At 41.5% G+C, this 24,000-nt stretch overlaps 1 protein-coding gene across 3 annotated transcripts in view; it reads right to left on the bottom strand.

Moving 5' to 3' along the window:
- STRBP (spermatid perinuclear RNA binding protein) overlaps positions 1 to 24,000 on the bottom strand; it is a 158,766-nt gene that overhangs the window by 35,831 nt on the left and 98,935 nt on the right. For all 3 annotated transcript variants that reach the window (XM_029612031.1, XM_029612033.1, XM_029612032.1), the window contains one exon: positions 23,751 to 23,862. In XM_029612031.1, coding sequence (XP_029467891.1) covers positions 23,751 to 23,862 — 112 coding nt within the window. The remainder of the gene's footprint in view (positions 1 to 23,750; positions 23,863 to 24,000) is intronic.

Genomic DNA, 24,000 nt, shown 5'->3' with positions numbered 1-24,000 from the left:
ACTGAAAAGGAATGAACTTCACAATCTGGGTAAACAAATAAGCGTGGGGGTAGCTTGCTTATTATGGCGGTTACTACACTAAACCAATTAAGCCTGAACACAGCACACCAACACTCATCTCATTACACTGGCTCCCAATAAAATACCAAATAGAATACAAAGTACATACAACCCTGCATAAAATAATTATAGGACAACAAAACAATTGGCAAAGCAAATCCATCGTAATACACACTCCAAAACGGAACCTACGCTCAATGAATAAAGGCCTCTTCAAAATCCCTCACGCAAGAACCACTCGACTGAACACAACACATGAGAGAGCCATATCCATCACCAGCCCCACACTATGGAACTCAATACCAATTGGAATAAGAATTCAACAAAGCATCAAAATGTTCAAAAAAGACCTGAAAACCTGTCTGTTTTCCCAGAGCCTACTCAGATTCACTCAATCAACCGGCCCACCAAGTACACACGCAACCCAACAACAAGAAAAATGCTACATCCCTAGATCTACCAAAGAACGCTTAACAATGGATTACCCAACCGACCTCATATAGTATATACTACTTCATCAGAAAGACAGTTTGAATTGTCAAACCCCCTGCTGTTACAGATCCAAATGTATAATATCTCACCCACCTATACACCTTCCCCTCTCCCTCACTTATTAACACAAGCCTATATGTAACAGTATATATGTAATATCTTTGCTGTAAGATCTTTACTGTATATAATGACCCTTACAATTAATAACTATTATATGTAATCAACTTACACTACATGATAAGATGCTGTGATGATGTTTATACAATCTGCTCCATTATTCTGTAAACCGTTCTGATGGCGAAACCGAATGACGGTATACAAAACACGATAAATAAATAAATAAACATACATATACAGTGCTGCTTTCTGCTTCTACAGCAGGGTGAAAAGTGGAAAACAGGATTTATATTCAGGCAACAACCAACAAGAACTGAACTTCACAATCTGGGTAAACAAATAATCGTGGGGGTAGCTGCTTATTACGGCGGTTAATACCCTAAACCAATTAAGCCTGATACATCACTTTGAAAGCATATACAGTGTTGCTGTCTGCTTCAACTGTAGGGGGAAATGAGGAAAACAGGATTTACATTCAGACATCATCCAACAAGGCATCGATCTGTGCAATCTGGGTAAACAAGCATCGGGGTAACTTGCTTGATGCGGCGGTTACAACCCTTACCATAAGCCTTATGCTCACCTTTGATGCAACTCCAACATTACTCTCTGCACCAATGACAGGGGATGGCAGAAAATTTGAATCAAACAGTTACCAACAAGAGCCCTTAAGTTGGTGGTTGGTGAAACAGATAAGTATGGGAAAATAAGTGTGGAAGCTTGCTGGGCAGACTAGATGGGCCGATTGGTCTTTTTCTGCCATCATTTCTATGTTTCTATATTAAAAAAGGTTAGATTTTCTAGATAAAAGACCCCCCCTAATTCCAGTACCACTGGTCAAACTGTGAATCATAGAAACAAAGAAACAGAAAAAGACCAATCGGCCTATCCAGTCTGCCTAGCAAGCTCCCACACTTATTTTCCCATAAGTATCTGTTTCACCAACCACCAATTTCAGGGCCCTTTTAGGTAACTGTTTGATTCAAGTTTCCTGCCATCCCCTGCCATTGATGCAGAGGCAGGTGGAGTTGCATCAAAGGTGAGCATAAGGCTTAATGGTTAAGGGTAGTAACCGCCACATCAAGCACGTTACCCCGATGTTTGTTTACCCAGACTGCACAGATCAATGCCTTGTTGGATGTTGTCTGAATGTAAATCCTGTTTTCCACATTTCTCCCTGCTGTTGAAGCAGAGAGCAACGCTATTTATATGCATTCAAAGTGATGTATCAGGCTTAATTGTTTTAGGGTAGTAACCGTCGTAATAAGCAAGCTACCCCCACGCTTATTTGTTTACCCAGATTGTGAAGTTCAGTCCTTGTTGGTTGTTGTCTGAATGCAAATTCTCTTTTCGCTGTGAAAATGAAGACCAAAGAGCATTCTAAAGAAATTAAAGATAAAGTTATAGACATGCACAAGATAGGAAAAAGCTACAAAATAATATCTAAGTGCTTCGATATCCCAGTGAGCACTGTTGAATCAATTGTGAGGAAATGGAAGCTGCATCATACCACCCAGACACTGCCTATGGAAGGAGGTCCCTCAAAACTCAGCATCAGAGCAAGGAGAAGGCGTATGAGGGAAGCCACAGAGAGGTCAACAATCACTTTGAAGGAGCTACAGAGTTTAGTGGCTGAGACTGTGGTGGAGCTCTGTATACAACTGAAGCCATTACGGAACCCCCCCCCCCCCCCCGCCACATCAAACCACATCTGGAGTTTGCCAGAAAGCATCAGAATGACTCAGCTAAAATGTGGGATAAGGTTTTGTGGTCAAACGAGACAAAAATGGAGCTTTTTGGCCAAAATTCAAAATGCTATGGGTGGTGCAAACCCAATACTGCCCAACCCTCAGCAAACACCATCCCAACAATAAAGTATGGGGGAGGCAGCATCATGTTGGGGGGGATGCCTTTCCTCAGCGGAGACTGGGCATCTTGTTAAAACTGAAGGACAGATGGATGGTGCAACATACAGAAGGATACTGCAAGACTCCCTGCTTCAGTCTGCTAAAAAACTAATCGCAGGTTTGCCTGTGATTATAACACCTTATGCTGCTGAACTTACCATCTCTACTCAGCTGAGCTGTTCCTGCTGTGCAGACTTTGCCACTCCGCCCCCTCTTATATCACCTGGGAGACAGCACAATCAGCCCGAAGTGCTGCCGGAGGCACCGTGTGCCAAAGGAGCGCAGCAAAGGGGCATGCCCCTTTGTGTGCCCCTTAGTGTGACTGCTCCTTTGTGTGACCCTTAGTGCCAACCCTTTTTCCAATTAAATTCTGTATGCATAACCATACTGATTATTGTCTTTCTTTGTAGTCTGTTTCATATTTGCGAAAAAATGGAAATACAGACTATTCTTGGTCAAGGAAAGTATGGTCACCTTAGCAACCCGAACTGCAAAACTACGACCTCAGTGAGAAAATCCTTAATTCAATGTTACTCCCTCTATTACTACATCTTTTGCCTTGTTTTCCTCTTTATCTGCTGTTGTGCAATGCCCAATCAGTTAGAAAAAAAAACGCTATTATCTATGATTTGCTACCTGATCAAAAATCAGACTGTTTTCTAATTATCGAATCTTGGTTAACAGACACAAGTGCCATCACGATCAACTCATTATGCCCCCCAGATTATATCCCCTTCTCTGAACCTAGGCCTAACTGCCGTGGCAGAGGGCTTGTTGCTCTACTCAAATCTTCTCTTCTCCCACGTAAAAAAAAAAACATATCCACAGCTCACCCCTATGAAATTTTATTAATTACCACTTTAATCATTAATATTGTTATCGTTTATTGTCCTCCTGGCCTTCTACAATCCAACCCATCTCCGTTACTAGAAATAGTATCAACTCTGCCAGTTGACTTATCTAAAACCATTGTCACCGGAGATTCTAGCAATCAAAATGACCCCGTTTCCCCTCACCCTTCAATATCTGCCTTCCTTAACACAATGCATGGTCTTGGCTGAGAATAATTTGTAGTCTCCCTGACCTACAAACTTGGTCATACACTAGACCTAGTTTTTTGTAACCCTAAATTCATCTCATTACCTTTGACCATTCTTTCAATCCATCCCAAACCCTGGTCCGACCACCAGTTTATTCAGTAAGTAGCTTACATAAACATAGAAACATAGAAACATAGAAATGACGGCAGAAGAAGACCAAACGGCCCATCCAGTCTGCCCAGCAAGCTACGCAGTTTATCCTTTTTTTTTTTTATCTTCCCCCCCCCCTTTTTTTCTCCCCCTCCCCCGTCACTATTGGCTTCCAGCACCCTCCGGCCCCAATTCCCTTCCACCCCTCCACCAATGCAGAGAGCAGTGCCGTATCCGCATCCCAATGAACATCCAGCTCAATCAGGGGTAGCAACTGCCGCAATAAACGGCCACACCCCTGCCCCATACTCTTACCCACCTCTGTTTTGTTTGTTTGTTTTTTGTTTTTTTGTTTTTTTGGAGATGGCAGCCCTCCAACCTTCCGCTCCGTGAAGGTGGAACACAAACCACTGGCATCCCGCTCCGTGAATGCCTCTGTGGCTACTGCCGCTCCGTGCAGTATTTTGCTGCCTGAAGGTGGAACAACTACTGGCCACTGGCATCCCGCTCCGTGAATGCCTCTGTGGCTACTGCCGCTCCGTGCAGTGTTTTACCACCTCCTCTATATTTATGCCCACTAGACTTGATGGATCCACAGTGTTTATCCCACGCCCCTTTGAAGTCTTTCACAGTTTTAGCCTTCACCACTTCCTCCGGAAGGGCATTCCAGGCATCCACCACCCTTTCCGTGAAGAAATACTTCCTGACATTGGTTCTTAGTCTTCCTCCCCGGAGCCTCAGCTCGTGACCTCTGGTTCTGCTGATTTTTTTCCGTCTGAAAAGGTTTGTCGTTGTCTTTGGATCATTAAAGTTTTTCAAGTATCTGAAAGTCTGAATCATATCACCCCTGCTCCTCCTTTCCTCCAGGGTGTACATATTTAGATTCTTCAATCTCTCCTCGTACGTCATCCGATGAAGATCCTCCACCTTCTAGGTTGCCCTTCTCTGTACCGCTTCCATCTTGTCTTTGTCTCTTTGTAGATACGGTCTCCAGAACTGAACACAGTACTCCAGGTGAGGCCTCACCAAGGACCTGTACAAGGGAATAATCACTTCCCTTTTCTTACTCGATATTCCTCTCTCTATGCAGCCCAGCATTCTTCTGGCTTTTGCTATCGCCTTGTCACATTGTTTCGCAGACTTCATATCATTAGACACTATCACCCCAAGGTCCCTCTCCTGCTCCGTGCACATCAGCCTTTCCCCCCCCATCGAATACAGTTCATTCGGATTTCCACTCCCCATATGCATGACTTTGCACTTCTTGGCATTGAATCTCAGCTGCCATATCTTCGACCACTCTTCCAGTTTCCTTAAATCCCGTCTCATTCTCTCCACTCCTTCCGGCGTGTCCACTCTGTTGCAGATCTTAGTGTCATCCGCAAAAAGACAAACCTTACCTTCTATCCCGTCCGCAATGTCGCTCACAAAGATATTGAACAGGACCGGTCCCAAAACCGATCCTTGTGGTACACCACTTAAAACCGCTCTCTCTTCAGAGAAAGTTCTGTTTACCATCACACATTGTCTTCTGTCCGTCAACCAATTTGCAATCCAGGTCACCACCTCGGCCCTCACTCCTAAGCTTCTCGTTTTATTCACCAGTCTCCTGTGCGGAACCGTATCAAAAGCTTTGCTGAAATCCAAGTAGATGACATCGAGCGCTCTTCCTTGATCCAATTCCTTGGTTACCCAGTCAAAAAAGTCAATCAGATTTGTCTGACAGGATCTTCCCCTGGTGAATCCATGTTGCCTCTGGTCCATTAATTCTCCTGACTGTAGATAGTTCACTATTCTCTCTTTCAGCAGTGACTCCATTACTTTTCCCACCACCGAAATGAGGCTAACCGGTCTGTAGTTGCCAGCCTCCTCCCTGTTCCCACTCTTGTGAAGCGGGACCACCACCGCTCTTCTCCAATCTCTTGGTACCACTCCTGTTTCTAGGGATCTATTGAACAGGTCACACAGCGGACCCGCCAGAACATCTCTGAGCTCCCTCAGTATTCTTGGATGAATCCCATTAGGCCCCATAGCTTTGTCCACTTTCAGATTCTTTAGCTCTTCCCATACATTTTCTACTGTAAAAGGATTTTCATCTATTCCACTTCCCTCCAGTTTCTTGTTGTGTAGAGATGGTCCTTCTCCAGGGTCTTCTTTAGTGAACACAGAGCTGAAGTATTCGTTTAATATTTCTGCCATTTCTTCATCTCTCTCCACACATTGATCATTACCACCTTTCAATTTCACTATACCACTTTGGACCTTTCTCTTTTCGCTGATGTATCTGAAAAATGTTTTGTCACCATTTTTTATCTCCTTGGCAATCCTCTCTTCCGCTTGACTTTTTGCCAACTTGATTAATTTCTTCGTCTCCCTCAGTTGAAACAAGTATTCTTCTTTGTGCTCCTCCCTTTGGGATCTTTTGTACCTATAGATCTAAATAATACCATGATCATAGAACAAACAATTAGATATAGAAGGAAAAAAAATTAGCACAGATGATTTTGTGGAAGCCTTCACATCCTATATGCCACTAACAACTGGTATAGACAAACTCCTCTGTTCAATCTTGGAACCAAGCAATCAACGCTATTCTTGATTCTAAAGCTCCATTTACGCCATACATTAAGTCTAAACCCTCTACACCATGGTACTCTGGGTCGCTCCACTCCTTAAAAACCACATTAAGATGCTTTGAATGTAACTTCAGAAAATCTCAAACTACCTCCACTAAAAACTCTTTCTTTAGCTGTCTAAGAAAATACAAAAAAGAAATTGCCAATGCCAAAAATGTTTTTCTCGGATAAAATCAATGCCACAGATAGAAACCCCTCTGTTTTACTTAATATTGTAAAAACTCTAACTACAATTCATGAAACTTCGAATTTCAAATGTGAGAACACCCTGTGTAATCACATTGCAACACATTTTCAGGGTAAAATACTTAATATCTCTAACAGTTTCTCGAATTTACTCTTTCCTGAACCTACTCCATCTTCAATGGACTGCAATTGGTCTGCTTTTTCACAGGTTGATGCAGCAACTATCACCCGTGTTTTACATAGAATCAAATTGTCCTCGTCACCATTTAACCCTTGCCCTGATCATTAAGAGCTTCAACTGACCACATCAGTGGTTTTCTTTCACAAATTGTAAACCAAGCGCTCACTTCCAGGATTTGTCCCGAACTCTTTAAAACATACATCTATTTTACCAATCACAAAGAAAAAAAACGAAGACATTACAAACTTTAACACTTATGTCCAAAAACTTCTTTAATGACACTAGCAAAATTAACAGAATCAGTGGTCCTACACTGACTTACAAATTACTTAAATGACAATGACCTCCTCCATTCCAATCAACATGGATTTCGTAAAGACCATAGCACCGAAACCTTACTATCATCTTTCTTTGACACCATGATTACAGGTTTCGATGCTAATACTGACTACATCTTAGTATTATTAGACATCTCAGCTACTTCTGACACTTTAGACCATCAAATTCTTCTCTCACAGCTTCAATCTATCAGCTTAACACACACAGTCTTAAACTGGTTTCACTCTTTTCTAATCAACCATTCCTAACAAATAAATATTGGACTTCACTCCTCTAACTGGTACACAATTTCCTCGGGTGTACCCCAAGGATCTTCCCTCTCGGCCACTCTCTTCAATATTTACAATGTTACGCCTATGCCACTTGCTTAATAGTTTAGGCATATAATTTAAGATTTACGAGGACGATATCCAATTTTTTAACCTACTCCTCATCATGGTCTATAATACTTTCCATTGTTAGCCTATATATTAAAACTATTGACACCTGGCTATCCCATAATCGCCATAAACTTATCTACAACTGAAATTCTCCATCTTTCCACAATCCCTCAATCTGCTTGCAGTCCGCCAACATATCTCAATTTAGATTGTTCTTCGATCCCGATAGTTCTAAAGCATGCAACCTGGGAGTAATACTAGACTCCAGGCCTTTCCATGTCTTATCACATCTCTACAATAGTAAGATACTCCTTTTATAAACTTCACATGCTAAAACGCCTTCGTCCGCTACATTTTCCGAATGATTTTTGCACCATATTACATTCCCTAATTTTTACCGGACTTGACTACTGTAATGTGCTCTTTGTCAGTCTACATGACAAAGCCCTTTGCCCCCTACAGCTAATTCAGAATTCTGCCTCCCATATTCTGACCAGCACATTTCGAAAAGAACATTTTTCCCCAATCTTATACTCCCTACATTGGCTCCCAATTCACTTCAGAATACAATACAAAATTATCTCCATTATACATAGTTTAATATATATAACGACTCATCTACAAGGTTATGCACTCAACTTCGTATTTATCAACCTAGTAGGAACTTACGATCTCTCCACAAAAACCTACTGTACTTGGCCAGGCTTGATATTTCCAGAAGGCATGCATTCTCAGTTACTGGCCCATCTAATTGGAATTCCATCCCTGATGACTTAAGGCAGATTTCTTCTCATAAGGAATTTAAAAAAACCCCTTAAAACATACTATAGAAAAGCAACTAAATAAATAAATAAATACCTATTTTCTGTAGCCTTTAAATCACTTATTATTAATTTTATTTATTTATTTAAAGATTTTTATATACCGACATACACTGTGAGTATCACATCAGTTTACATTGAAACATTAACTGAGCTTTTAATGCTTTACAGAGAACCCTTCATAAATATGAGTAACAAGAACTAATTATTAATGCGAATAACAAGAGCAAGAACTTAACTTAATGAGAATAAGATGAGCTTAGCTTACAGAATTTAACAGCGAACTCTTTACAAGTGCGAATTATTAGAAGCTGGGGTGAATGGGACGGGGGGGGGGTGGGGAATGGGAAGAGGGGTTTTAAGTATAGCAATTTATTCTCTGAGTATATGGATAAATTAATTACAGACATTATTATTTGATAGTCTGGAACCAATTATAGAATTAATAACTGTAGGATGATGAGAGGGGTATAGCAGGAAAATGCTGAGAATTAATGGAGGTCTAGTATCGAGGGGGAAGAGAAGAATATTGGTAGAAATCATAACATCATGATCCACGCATTCCCTTAGTGCTTAAAAAGCACCACCCTTATTCGCTCTAATAATCCTCGGACCTAAAGGCACAGTGATTATATGGAATTTTATTATTGCTGTTTCATTACTTATAAGTCCCCATGCTCTCTATGTTTTATGTCATTTTAATTATGTATGTTATTTTAACCTGTAAACCGTTTTGACCGATGAATGTTGTAAAAGCGGTATGTAAACACTTTCAAATAAATAAATAAATCTTCTTGCAGCAGGACAATGATCCCAAGCACAAGGCCAAAGCAACAGAGGAGTGTTTGAACATCAAAAAGGTGAATGTTCCACAATGGCCAAGTCAAAGTTCAGATCTCAATTTAATCGAGAATCTGTGGCACTATTAGAAAATTGTAGTCCATAAGCATCATCCAACCAACCTGAACAACCTTGTGCAAATCTGCCAGTAAGAATGGGCAAAAATCACTCCTAGTGTGCAAAACTGGTTGAAACTTACCCCAACAGACTTAAAGCTTTTATTGCAGCATAAGGTGGTTCTACCAAGTACTAGTTTGAAGGGGTTGAATACTTTTACAAACAGAATTTTTCAATTTTTAATTTTATTTTACAAAAAATGCAGAGAAATAATGAATTATGACTTTGAAAACTTACTTTAAGAGCATATTGATTTGCAATAAACATACTGTCTGGAATAATCTCTGTGTCATTTGTAATACACACAAATCTGCTGATTTTTTAAGGGGGGGGGGGGGGGGTCGAACAGTTTTGCAACCCACTGTAGCTATACCCTTATTTGAGATCCAACAAGGCAACATCTGCATGTGATATAACAATTTACAAAATAAAACCATTTTTGAAAAGAGCACAGTGGCCTCAGATTTTCAAAGACAGATCAGAACATACAAGTATCTGCTTTTTCATATTTTCTATAAGAACACCAATATTTATTTTATACAACAAGCTCTTATCCAAAGGTATATAAATCCTCACATATTTAAGCTGATAAATCCGTCCAGCTAAATAGAAAACTATCTGGCTATATATTCTTAACAACATTAACTGGCATAGCTTCAGATTTAGTATAGTTGATCGTCAAACCAGCAAGAGATTCAAAGTGAGAAAAAAATGCTCCACCACTGGTATAGATTTACTGTATGTTGGTCACCTAAAAACAAGAGAAACAAGGTGACTATCCAAGCCGCAAAGCAAATAAAAACACAGTATTTTTTCTGCCCTATATTGTGTCCATAAACTTATGATCCATAAAAAGTTTTTAATACAAAAGATCCAGATGTATCCAGAGATATCCAAACTCAGAAGTGAAGTTACACGATCCCCCGAAATGGGCCGTGTTTTGTTCAAAAACTGCGTCGGGAGGGACCCAAATCACAAACATCAAATATGTCAGTGAAGAAATAGATTCCCAACATTCAAATTATGCAAAATGGATAAGGAGAACAAACCATCTATTAGGCATCCAATCAAGCACTCATTACTCTCTTCCAAAAACAGAGACAGCACGTCGGAAGGCAAACTGCTCGTGAACCGACGTGTGTACAGCACTTCTACTAGCTTGAGCTTTTGAAAACAAGGGTCAGAATACCTAGACACCTAAAAACAACATATCTGCAAACATACTAATCATATTCTGCAGAGCCCAATATAAATCCCTTCATTACAGGATTTAATTTTCAATGCCAAAACCTTCAGTGTCAAAATGAAAAGCAAAGGTGATCATGGACAACCCTGTCTAGCATCACAATATAGAGGTAATGAAGAGGATATCTGATCACAGACTCACAAACAAGCCTGCGGAAAGGCATATAACAAATGTATCCATTGACGAAAAGGGACTTGTATTTCTACATATTGTTCTAGCACCCAAAATGTAGTGCCATTGAACTTTATCAAATGCTTTTTCAGCATCTAAACTGAACACTCGACTGTGATTTTCTGGATAATGGATTTAGAATGCATCAATAAGTTTACGAAGATTACTAACATCACGACAACCCTTCACCCCATTTGACCTAATGAAATCAAATCTGTAAGAAACAAACTCAGCCATTTAGCCAAAATCAAAGCTAAATTCTTGATCAAATCAAAGAAATGGGTCTATAAGAACCAGGATCTAACAAATCTTTTCCTTTCTTAGGGAAGAGAGTAATCAAAGAGTGGTTGTAACCAACAGGAAATTTCCCATGAGATAAACAAAAATTAAACATTTCTAATAAAGATGAAGCAATCGTGTCATGTAAAATTTTATAAAATTTCTAAACCATCTAGGCTTGGTGCCTTACCCAATTTCAGATCTTTAATACCACAATATACTTCATACTGAGCAATAAGGGCATTTAGCTGAGCTTTCTGAGTTGAAGTAGCCAAAAATTATCCAAAAATTCCTTACAATCTTCAACTGGCCTAGATTGATCAGAGTAAAAATTCATGTAGTAAGACATCAATATCTTTGTTATCTGCGCAATCTCTGATTTCACCATCACATGTTTATCACTTAATGCTGAAATATGTTGCTGAGGTTTAGAACTGTTCACCAATCTAACCAACATCTTACTGACTTTGTTATCGAATCTAAATAATTCACTACAGAACTTCTGCAAGGGCCAAATAGCTCTCTGATGTAGCAAGTGATTCAATGTCTTCCTTGATAACTGTCAATGCCCGCCTATCTTCAGCAACACAGTCAACTTATGCTCATCCTTAAGATATTTCAATTATGCAGTCAAATCTCCACATATTTCATCTTATTCCTCTGGGCAACATATGCAATGATTTCTCCTGTGTAACAGTTTTTCCAACTGCATAGAAAGTATCTGGGGAAATTTCAGAATTGTCATTAAATTCCCCGTAGTCTAGCCATTTTTTTCATGAAATGCTCCTCAAAAACTGTATCATAATATAAGTGCAGATTTAGCTTCCATTTAAAAGCCTGAAATTGAGGCAAGCCCACCTGCCATCACAATGAAATAGGAACATGAGCAGATGGCACAATATCAACAATGATAGCTTGATGAATTTGATAAAGCAATGACTAAGACACTAGCAAACAGTCCATGTGAGAGTAGCAAGTATGAGGTTTAGAAAAAAAAAAGAAAAATTTCTCTCACCCAGATGTAGCACCCACCAGATGCAGCTGAATTCTTTCATTAAAAAAGCTAACTGTAGATGAGATGTAGCTCTCTTAGCCAACCTAGGGAGTTTAGCATCAATGGCTGGATCAGTGGTAATATTACAATCACTACCCAAAAAGAGAAGATGATCTGGATAGTGACTTAATAAAGTGATAATCTGAGAAAAACCATGATTGTATATATTAGAGGCACATATAAATTATATAAGAGTACCGCAAACCAAGATATAACATCCTTCTGGATCAGTAATTGTTTTATCCAGAACAAAAGGAAGACATGAAATAAAATTGCCACTCCCCCTTTGCCTACTAGAAAATGAGAAAAAAGTTACCTGTCTAACCCAATTTGTCTTGAACTTTTTATGTGCACTATTAAATGAATTTCCTGTAGTTATACTGTATGTGTACCACAGCTTTCTTAATGGACAGAATCTTTTCCTCCTGAGAAGAGAATGCACCCCATCTGTACTGACAGATATATTTACATCAGCCATAAAAATAAAAAATGATAGAAGAAAATTGCACATAAATAAATATATACCAAAAGCCTGGACATCAGCATCATAGATATCCAAGTAAGCAATCTGCAGAGTCCAATAAATATCCACAATAGTAGCCAAATCTTGCAGCACATTCACACACTGTTCAATCATACAAACACACCACAAACTGACACCAAAATAAAACCAACAATATACAAATTCATAAGCTCCAAGGGACTGTATCTTTCTATTCATCCTCTTCTTTCTCTTTGCAGAAGATACATCCTATGGGCTCCAGCTAAGCAAAAAAGAAAAAAAATATATGTATGTATGTCACTGATCACAGCACATCTTAAGTGAGGGGAAAATCATGAAATTTATCCACCCTAAAAAAAGAAAAAAAAAGATCCTAAAGTGCACGTGCAGACAGTCAGCAAAAAAGAAAACAAGAACCTCGCAGAGATAAATGCAGTTGCCGATAGCAACCATAAAATGTGTTAGCTTCCATAGCAAAACTAAAAAGATCCATAAGGTCTTACAGGAAAAAAAACCCCCCAGACATGATAATTGCCTGTTCCATGTCTCAGTGTGATAACAAGACCACAATCAAAGGAACTGCTACCCTAATTCCATAATAACAAGGGTCTCCCATATAGTAATTCAGTTTATGTGTTCTGCTAACCAAAGGGAAAACAAACATTTGTGTTGACTGAAAATTAAACATTAGCATACACTAAAATGTGGTGATAAAACTCATGCAGTCATTGTATTAAGCATGATGTCTTCCAAAAAAGATACGAAAGAGACTTGCAGTTTCACAAAAATCTTCAAAATAAAGACTCCTATATTTTGTACAACTTGTTCCATTGTCTGCAACCAATCCAAAAGAAATGAAAAAAAAACCAAACATAAAACTCAGCTACATAGGCGTTTCAAACACATACCAGCAACTCCCTTGCCCAAATGGCAATAAAAAAAAAATACTATTGTCTGAGTAATACAGAATTGGCAACGGTGTTCTCACAGTGCTTTCAAAAAATCATCCACCTGTGCTATTGTTGTTAGCACTAACGATCTCCCATTATGATGTACAGTCAATCTGGCAGGAACACCACTGAAAACTTGATACCCCTGCAAAACATTTCCTTACAACTATGAGAAAATGCTTTGCTTTGGGCCAATCTAAAATTTACAGGGTTACCCTCCTGGAGCCATTCCTGGGGAACAAGTAAGGGTTCCTAGGATTCTCATGGTTCCTCATCTGTCCCAGAAATTCTATCTATGGCATCCCATAGATGCTTGGAATACCTGGTCTTCTTCTGGTGGCATTGATGTCAGAGCTTGGGCACCTTGGGTTCCCTCACATACAAGTCTGGATCATCCAAACAGAAGATATCCAAAAATGACTCTTCTTTATTTGTAGAGTTGGTTGGTCCAGCCTTAATCTAGGTCTACTGAGTCCCAAAATCCAGGCTATGGGAGCCATGGAAATACTCCCACCTTAAGGTAGGCCTGTCCAGCCAGCATCTTCAGCGAGACCTGGCTGGTAGGGTACTGTTGTTGGTCTCCATGGAAGCAAGCTAGAGTCAGCAAAATTGCTTACCTTGTAATAGGTGTTATCCCAGGACAGCAGGATATAGTCCTTACATATGGGTGACGTCACTGGACGGAGCCCTATCATGGAAAGCTTTTTGTCAAAATTTCTAGAAACTTTTGACTGGCACACTGAGGCCACTGAGCATGTCCAGCATGCCAAAATTCCCTGATCCATAGGGGTCTCCCTTCAGTCTCGTTTGTAGCCATAAGCTTTAGCCAAAAATAAAATAATAAAACGTATCGGACCCAACTCCACGGGGTGACGGGTGGGTTTCGTGAGGACTACATCCTGCTGTCCTGGGATAACACCTATTACAAGGTAAGCAATTTTGCTTTATCCCAGGACAAGCAGGATGCTAGTCCTCACATATAGGTGATTAGCAAGCTTTGGCTGAATCATTGTGTAGTGGAGCAACAGGGAACACAGTGTGCAATAGGCACAATAACTGGTGAACTGTTGGAAAAAACAAATGAGGCAGCCTAAAATCACAGCAGGTTGGATGTAGAAGGAGTTGGGATTATGCTGGAAACAAATTCTTTAAGACAGATTGTCCATAGGCTGAATCTTGTCTTCCTTCCTTGTCCAAACAGTAGTGAGCTGCAAAGGTGTGAAAGAACTCCATGTTGCGGCTTTACATATGTCAGCTGTTGGTACAGAACGATAGTGCGCTACTGAAGCTGACATTGCTCTTACTGAGTGCGCCTTCACTCGCCCTTGGAGAGGAAGGCCTGCTTTTTCATAGCAGAACTGTATACAATCTGCAAGCCCGTTGGAGAGAGTTTGCTTGCCCACTGCTTTACCCGGTTTGTTTGGATCAAAAGAAACAAATAGTTGGGGGGACTTCCTATGGACTGGGGTGCGATCTAGATAATATGCAAGTGCACGTTTACAGTCCAAGGTGTGCAAAACAGTTTCACCTTGGTGAGAGTGAGGTCTTGGGAAGAATGTGGGTAAGACTATGGATCGATTCAAATGGAATTCCGTAACTACCTTGGGAAGGAATTTTGGGTGTGTAGAGTACCACTCGATCATGTAGGAATTTTGTATAGGGTGAGTATGTGACAAGTGCTTGTAACTCACTAACCCTTCTAGCAGATGTAATGGCTATCAGGAATATAGATTTCCATGTAAAAAATTTAATATCGCAGGAAGCCATGGGTTCAAAAGGAGAACGCATGAGCCTTGTTAGTACCACATTAAGGTCCCATTCTGTGACTGGTGGCCATATAGGGGGTTTAAGATGAATTAAACCTCTCATAAATCTACTAACAAGGGGTTGTACTGATATCGGTGTATCTCCTATTGTATTATGGTACACTGAGATTGCACTGAGATGTACTCTTACTGACTAGGTCTGGAGACCTGAGTCAGAAAGGTGCCAAAGATAGTCTAATAAAGATGAAGTGGGGCAGGAAAAAGGGTTAATGCCTTTCTATGCACACCACGTGGTGAATCTTTTCCACTTAGAACGATAGTTTTTTCGTATGGAAGGTTTATGTGAAGCTACAAGCACTTGAGTGACATTAGTTGAAAGATTGAGTGGTTGCAAGATCAAGCTTTCAACATCCAGGCCATTAGAGATAGGGATTGAAGGTTGGGATGGCGCAACTGGCCCTGATCCTGAGTTATGAGAGTGGGTGCTGTGCCCAGGCGAACTGATTCTCTGATCGAGGAGTATGGGAAACCATACTTGTCGAGGCCAATATGGGGCTATGAGTATCATGGACCCCTTGTCTAGCTTCACTAGAGTCTTGGTTAGTAGCGGTATCGGGGGATACGCGTATAGAAGGCCTGAATTCCAGGGGCGAGCAAAGGCGTCCCTGGCAAACTTGTTGGTCTGATGGTATAGGGAGCAGAATTTGTCTACTTTGCGATTCAGCTCGGATGCAAAGAGGTCCACTTTTGGTTGACCCTAACGTTGAAATATCCTGGTCGCTACTAAGGGATCCAGGGACCACTCATGAAGTTGGAGCTGACGACTGAGGCGGTCTGCAATGACGTTGTGTATGCCTGCTAGATAAGTGGCCCGGAGAAACAATGAATGTGTCAGGGACCAGTCTCAAATTTGTGCTGCTTCTTGACAAAGGAGATACGAGCCTGTACCTCCTTGCTTGTTCAGGTACCACATGGCAACTCTGTTGTCTGTTTGTATTAGAACAGTCTTGTGTGAAAGGCAGTCCTTGAACGCTTGTAGCACATAACGTATAGCTCGAAGCCTAGGAAATTGATTTGAAATGTTGCCTCGAGTTTCGTCCAAGTACCTTGAGTTTGGAGATTTCCTATGTGCGCTCCCCATCCTAAGGTGGACGCATCGGTAGTCAAAGTTACTTGCGGAATTGGCTGTTGGAAGGGTAGGCCTGTAAGCAAGTTGCCTGTGTTTGCCCACCAGAGGAGAGAGGAACGTTGTTGTTGAGTTATTTGAATTGGAGACGACAGTGGTTGAATGGCTTGTATCCAATCCACTGTGCTCACAACGTCCATTGAGTGATTCTCATGGCTAATCTGGCCAAAGGAGTGACATGAACTGTGGAGGCCAAGTGGCCGAGCAGAGTTAGGAACTGATGGGCTGTCGCATGTGTCTTTGTGCGTAGAGATTTCGCTGAGGAGAATGTCTCTGCACGGTCTTTTGGAAGGAAAGCTCTTGATGTTATGGTGTCTAATTCTGCTCCGATGAATTGCAGTAGGCGAGATGGCATGAAATGGCCACGGCCCTGGCTCTTAGAAGGGTGGATAATTCTTTTTGTAGAAGCGTGGAATATTTTGAATTGTCCAACACGATCTGGGTGGAGTATCGTTTGGTACAGTTAGAAAGTCTAGATGGTAACCGTGAGATATGACAGAGTACCCATTGGTCGGTGGTGATGTGTGACCAATTTTGACGAAAAAAGGCTATTCGACCACCTACAGGTAAAGCTGGGGTCGGATTGGTGGAAAGGATTCTGTTCTCTGGCGAGATTTCAAAACCCCGAGGCCGGGCCTGTCTGGGGTGGAGGCTGGGCTCTAGGAGCACTTGGTTGTCGGGCTTGGGCTCTTTGCACTGGTCTTGATGACCTACCACGGGGTGCTGGGTGATAGTATCTCCATGGTCTGTAATATGGCTTTTTTGATTCTTTCCTGGGAAGTCTGCGTGCAGAGGACTGTGATTCTGCTGGAACAGAGGAAAGCTGACGTAGAGTTTCCGAGTGCTCCATGAGCTGTGATACAGCCCGTACAAGGGAGATCTGCAAGCTTTTCTTGTATCTCTGATCTAAGGTCTGAGGCCTTCAACCAGGCCCATCTGCGAGCACTGATACCCATTGCAGCCATCCTGGATGATGTTTCGAAACTGTCATATGCTGCACAGACCTCATGCTTTCCAGCTTCCAGGCCTTTGTAAATGATATTATTAAAAGAATCCTGGAACTGTTGTGGAAGTGAGTCAGATAGTTCTTGCAGCTGTTTCCATAGAAAACGCTGGTATTGTGTCATATAAAGCTGATATGACCCAATTCTGGAAACCAGCATTGAACCTTGGAACATCTTTCTTCCGATGGTGTCTAAGTATCTGTGCTCCTTCCCAGGAGGAGTAGATGAATGTGGCTTGATTCTTTTAGATTTCTTTTGGGCCGATTCCACCACCACAGATTGGTGGGGAAGCTGAGGCTTCTGGAACCCTGGAACGTGCTGTACCAAATAAGTGGCATCAGTCCATTTATTGACAGGTAGTATGGCAGAAGGGTGTTCCCATAACCTGTGTTGGAGGTCCACGAGCACCTCATGCACCAGTATTGCAAGAACTTCTTTTGGTGGATTGGTAAAATCTTCGATATATCTTCATCTGTGGGTCGTGGCATCGAAGCGTCTAGTGGCTGCACCAGAATGGCACCGATAAGTGTCCAACTTGGCAAGTATTGGCACCAACAGCGACAAATCCGGCATTGGTGCTGGCATCGCATGGACTCGGAGCCGGCGATGGAATCGGTGTCGGTAATGGAATCGACACTGGTGATGGAATCGGTGACAAAATGTACTAAGTTGTTATATCTGTAAACCGGAGTGAAGGCAGCTAGCTAAACTTCGGTATATAAAAGCATTTAAATAAATAAATAAATGCCGATGTTTCATTCGATGCTCGGCGCTCTTTTTCTCGATGATCGAGGTTGACTTTATAGTCGACTGAGAAAGGGTCAGTGATGGTCAGTCACCCGCTTCATCTGGACGTAGTCGAGTTTTCAATACTAATTTTTTTTAACCGTACCAGCCGGAGACGATTGCGTTGAAGTTGAAGTCGACGACAGCAATTGAAGATGGAAAAGATGCTCCATCTTTTCCATACGAGCTTGTCTGTCCTTCGGTGTCATTTCAGCGCATTTCAGGCATGTTGATACGTCGTATTTCTCGCCTAAACATAGCACACATTCAGTGTACGGATCCGTTATGGACAAAGTGCGAGTACAGTTCTAGCAATTTTTAAACCTGGCAGCCATATTGAAGGCCGGACAGCCGTCGACAACCTTCTGACTAGAAATTTAGTGAACGGTATCGACCGGAAAATGTGTTTTACTCACCTAGTGGTGAAAAACAAAAGGGAGACCCCTACGGTGGGATAACTTTTTCCGAAAATTTTTTTAAACTTATTTCAAGTGTGAATTTACCACACAGGGCTCCTTATCTGCGAGGCTAATAGCAGCGAGGAAAAAAGAAGATTGAAGGGAAACCCCTGTGGATCAGAGAATTATGGCATGCTGGGCATGCTCAGTGGCCTCAGTGTACCAGTCAAAAGTTTCTAGAAACTTTGACAGAAAGTTTTCTGTGATAGGGCTCCGTCCAGTGATGTCACCCATATGTGAGGACTAGCATCCTGCTTGTCCTGGGATAAAGCATATGTTCACAGTTAATTTGGACTTAACTAGTTTCTTCCGCATGAGGGTTTTTATACTTTGGGAATCAATCAGAGCCTGAATGAGTATCCCATCCAATTCAACTAAGACCACAAAAGTACTAAGTCTAGGGTGAGGAGTGTCAACAAAGTTACAACAGTGGGGCATCAGGTTGACATTCATAGCTTCCTCAGTCTGAAGGCATTCCCTGGTAAAACGATTCTCTCCCCAAAAGCGAAGCACAGCTGTGGCTCTAAATCCCATGGCCTGTGGAGGGTCATGGGTCGGTCCTTCTCTGAGGTGGACACCTTGCTCTCTGACTGCAAGTCGATGGTGACTGTCTCTCTACTGCACTTTGACACAGATTGGGCTTGATGGAAGGCATCAGTCACTTCTAGAGCAGTTTCAAGGGTACGTTTTGGGTGTTGGTGTTCTGTCACATAGGCAGTTCTAAGTCATCTAAGAAGTGCTCCAGGAGGATTATTTTGGTTACCTCAGGGCCAATCTTCTCTTCAGGCTGCAGCCACTATCATCCTACAGCCTTCCACCAACAGAAGAGATTTCTTGGACTATCTCTGGGCTGGGGGAACTCTCTATTGGAACTGTTGTTGATATACTTCTGGGATATACTCCACAGATTAGAGCAGTGGTTCTCAACCTTTTTCCCATCGTGACACACCTGACAGGCCATGCTCACATCTGTGACACACTGCTCATCACAATTCACGGTGGAAATAAAAAGTAAAGGTCCGGTAATTATTTTTATTGTTTAAAATGACAAGGAAAAGATACATATTCTGTCTGAACAGAAACTGCATAAAATAGTAAATATCCCACACCAAAACAGCACCAATTTCCAGCACTTAAACAGTAACCACCTTACCTAAGAAAAGGCAACACTGAAAATATTACACCAGGCCTTAAGACACCAATACATCTCCTATTAGGAAAACGGACCAAGTCAGGCTGCTATAGAGCCCTACACAGAAACTACTTGCCAGCAGAAAACCTCACCTAAATCACATGTGCTGACCCTCACACCTAACAAAGAATAAAGAGACCAAAATGCATAACTAGAAGCATGCAGACAGAAATTGAATTGGAAACTGCAACAAGCCAGAGTCTCTGTATGCAGTGCAACAAAGGAAAAAAAGAAACATCACCCATCCTTATAAAACAAATCAAGAAATATAAAATCAGTAGCAGTAAAACCATACTAACAAAAAGAACAGATTATTTCAAAACAGCTGATGAGTGGAATGTCCAATAATTAAAAACTAATATAAAAAATTCTAGATACCAATAAAATATTTCAAAATAGCAGACACAAAGACCAAGTAATGAAAAATAAGGATACAAAATTTTTTTTCCTCTGCATACCTGGGAATGTTTGATATCCAGGTCTCCTGAGATTGTTTTGAATTAGCAGGAGGAGGGGTGGTTTGCTTGGAACTTTCTCCTCTCAGTCACATACCAGCGCTCTCTCTCACACTGGCTCTCAATTACACACCTATACACACATGCTCTCAGTCACTCACATATACACATGCTTTTTCTCTCACTTATATAGGCTCTTAATTACACATTTACACACATGCTGTCTATCTTTTCACGCTTACACACACAGGCTTTCAATCACACACATACATGCTGTCTTTTTCTCTCACACACAGACTATCATTCACATGCTTACAAATATGCTCTCTCTCTTTCTCTCATTTACATACAGGCTCTCAATCACATACTCACATGCTCCTCACCTAAACCAGCTCTCAATCACGCACAGACACACATGGTCTCTCTTTCTCTCACTTTCACACAGGCTCTCAATCACATACTCAGATGCTCTCTCACCTAAACCATCTTTCAATCACACACAGACACACATGCTCTCTCTCTTACTTATACACACAGGCTCTTAATCATACATACACATGATCTCTCTCATACACAAAGGATCTCAATCATACACACATACTCTTTCACATAAACAGGTTTTCAATCACAAACTTACACATACAGGTTTCCAGTCGTAAACTTACATTCATGCTCTCTCTCTCACAGGCAGGCTCTCAATCACAGACATACTCTGTATCACATATACAGGCTCTCAATCATTCACATACATGCTATCTCACACACACACAGGATCCCAAACACACATGCTTGCTTGCTCATTCACTCGCTCTCCCTCCCTCCCTCCCCGGAACTAGCGGCGGCAGCAGCAGCCTCCTCCCAACCCTAACCTCCTTCATTTTCAGCCCTGGCGGAGCAAGGAATCCCATCGGCTGTGGGGGTTGACGTTCTTCTTCATTTTTCTGCGCGCCGCGCTGCTCATCCCTTAGGCCACGCCTCTCTTCTGGTCTTCGGGCCGACGTTGACCACACTAGCATGGTCTCTTCTTCCCATGCACGCACCCGCTGCTCACCACTTCCTCTTAAGGGCCACGGGGGGGGGGGGGGGGGCAGGAAGAAGAGACGATGCCGGTGCCACTGACTCCACCTGTTCTGCCCGGGCTGACAGCATTTTAAGCCTGGGCAGAGGAGGACCAGGGGAGCAGCTGGGTCAGCGGGGGACTGGGAAGTGTGGCGACACACCGGTTGAGAACCACTGGATTAGAGGATGGCTGCTTTAACTTCTGCAAAGATGGCCCTTCCATCCGGATTTGCAGCCTAGAAGGCAGCTTGGCTGCTGCCCATCTGCAAATTGTACAGATATGTGGTCCAAGTCGATTCTGGCAATCCTGCTAGACAGGCAGTCCCGTTCAGTTTATGAGGAAAAAGTCTGGGTCCTTCCATGAAAGCAATGTAAGTAACACAGATGATGGAGGGATAGGCCAGACCATAGTGGCTCACACAGCCTGTGCAATCTGCATCAGGGAGGTCCAGTTGTTGGTCAAATCATTCCTGTAGAGCTTGCTACTGGGCCCAATGGCCCTGTACAGCCCTTCAGCTGCTGCTACCCTTCTGCCATGAGTTGTATTAAACAAGTTACCAAGTATTGGTATAGAAGGTCCCTCTCTGCTCCAGAGGTTGTAACGTTCACAAAATGCCAAAAAAAAAATTTTTTTTTGTCAAATCTCCCCTTTCCCTCCTCCTCTGTCCAAAATAACTACCCTACTTGGCTCGGACTGACTTAAAAATCTCTCTCTAACCAGGCAGGGCTAGGCCATTCAGCTAGAAAGATTCAACTATGAGTGCTTCCGCTGCAGCCAGGCTGAGAAGCCAAAAATGATAACATAGGCCTCTTCATCTTTGGTGGGCAGACAAAAAGTTCCATTGCTACCATCAAATGTGACAGTGAGGGATGCCCCTTGGCTTCAGGGAGGATTGCCAGAGGACAAGAAACAACCTGGACTCTAGCTTTTCAAACAGAAAAGATTCTTTATTATTCGCAATAAGAGAAAAAGAAGCAAAAGCCTGCTGACATCAGAGGTGCTATAGCGCAAGTCAGGCATTCAAACATATAGGATTTTTGCGTAGTTCCTGAGTTTTCTCCTTCCATTCTGGCATGGGTTTTTTTTCCTCACCCCAGGGAAATACCCTATGACTTGGACTCCCACTCTGGTGGCTAAGGTGGACTGAGCTAGATAGACAGTCCTGGTCCTTTAAGGTATTCTGGGGTTCTACTCTATACATCCCTTCACACTTTGATTATAGATTTCAGAATGCATAACCTATTTCAGATATGTAAGCTTATCTTCTTTACAATGGCTATAGCTTGTTTTGGCTGTTCAATACATTTTAAGAAGCCAAATATATTCTATCCAGGTTCAGAACTAGAATTGATATTGGGGAGCTTTAGTCCAGTTTTAATGTTTTTGTGCCCAAACTGGAGTCACCATACTAAGAAGGCATTTGTGCAGATGACAGCACCTATAAATATTCAGTACTAAAGAAGAATTCCATCCTAGGGACTGCGTCTGCACTGAGGAAGTACTTGTCAGAGTGAAGCGTACATGTTTCAGTGCCAAAGTGCTGGATTTAATATCACTGTTCTTGGAGGATGAATGGCACCTGCATCAAGACTTTTTCAAGTCATGGTGTCAGTTAAGAAAGGACTGCATCTTTTCAGATTTAAGTGAAGGCCTCTGCACCGAAGAATGCCTTGCCTTAAAATCAGAGCTCTGAAACTCAAGGTATAGCTCCTTGAATTTCTGGCCCTCAAAAACATGAGAGCATAGGTAACACAATTTGATACATCATGGGAATGTCCCAGACAGCAGAGATATGTATGCTGATTTGATTGGGTCATTTTGAAATGGCAACAGGGACATATCTTGAATCCCAATTTTTTCAAATTCTGCCATTTTGAAAAGGATTAATGCCAAACTAAACTAAATTTGGAAAAAAATATTTTCCTGAGATGACAAAAAATAAAGAAATTAAACAAAGGTTAAACAAAAATTAAACAAAAAATTAAAAAAATTATCCATCAGGGGAAAAAAAAAACAAGTTGCTTACGGAGAGTCAAAAACATGCAAGCAGAAGAAAAACAGACCGAGGAGACTTATGCCATGCCAGCTACGCAGGAATGGCTGTGCATGCTCAGAAAAACTTTGATTTTTCTGAGTTCCGAGAGAGCTTTTCCATTCAGTGCTGTCAGATGACATATCCCACTCGTGTAGCTGAACATTGTCCAGCTGGTCCATGGAAAAAATATTTTCCTAGGTAGCTCGGAACAGCAATCTTTATATTTCACGTTTCTTAAACAGGAAGCCAAAAATTAAAACAGAACAAGTATATCTAATTTATACATCTTTAATATAAATCTTATTCAACAAAATATGTGGAAAATAAGTATCTTACTCACCTTCTCTGTCTGTGCCTGACCAGGAATATTTTTGAAAAGGTTTATTTGAAGGGAGTGGGTCCATCTCAAGTACTTTGTATATCTGACCAAATGCTAACAATCGCAGTGCATGCTATAAAAAGCAAACAAGAAAAAATAAATGCAATAGCAATTTAAAATGTTAGATTCAGTCCACTGCACATTTAAGAGCGTACTCGAAAACAGCAGACCATGTCAGTTGAAAAAACAGAGTTGTTTATCTGTTACATGT

This window comes from Rhinatrema bivittatum, chromosome 8, assembly GCF_901001135.1.
Source record: "Rhinatrema bivittatum chromosome 8, aRhiBiv1.1, whole genome shotgun sequence".
NCBI classification, from domain to species: Eukaryota; Metazoa; Chordata; class Amphibia; order Gymnophiona; family Rhinatrematidae; genus Rhinatrema; species Rhinatrema bivittatum.
This window is presented reverse-complemented; position numbering and strand designations above follow the sequence as displayed.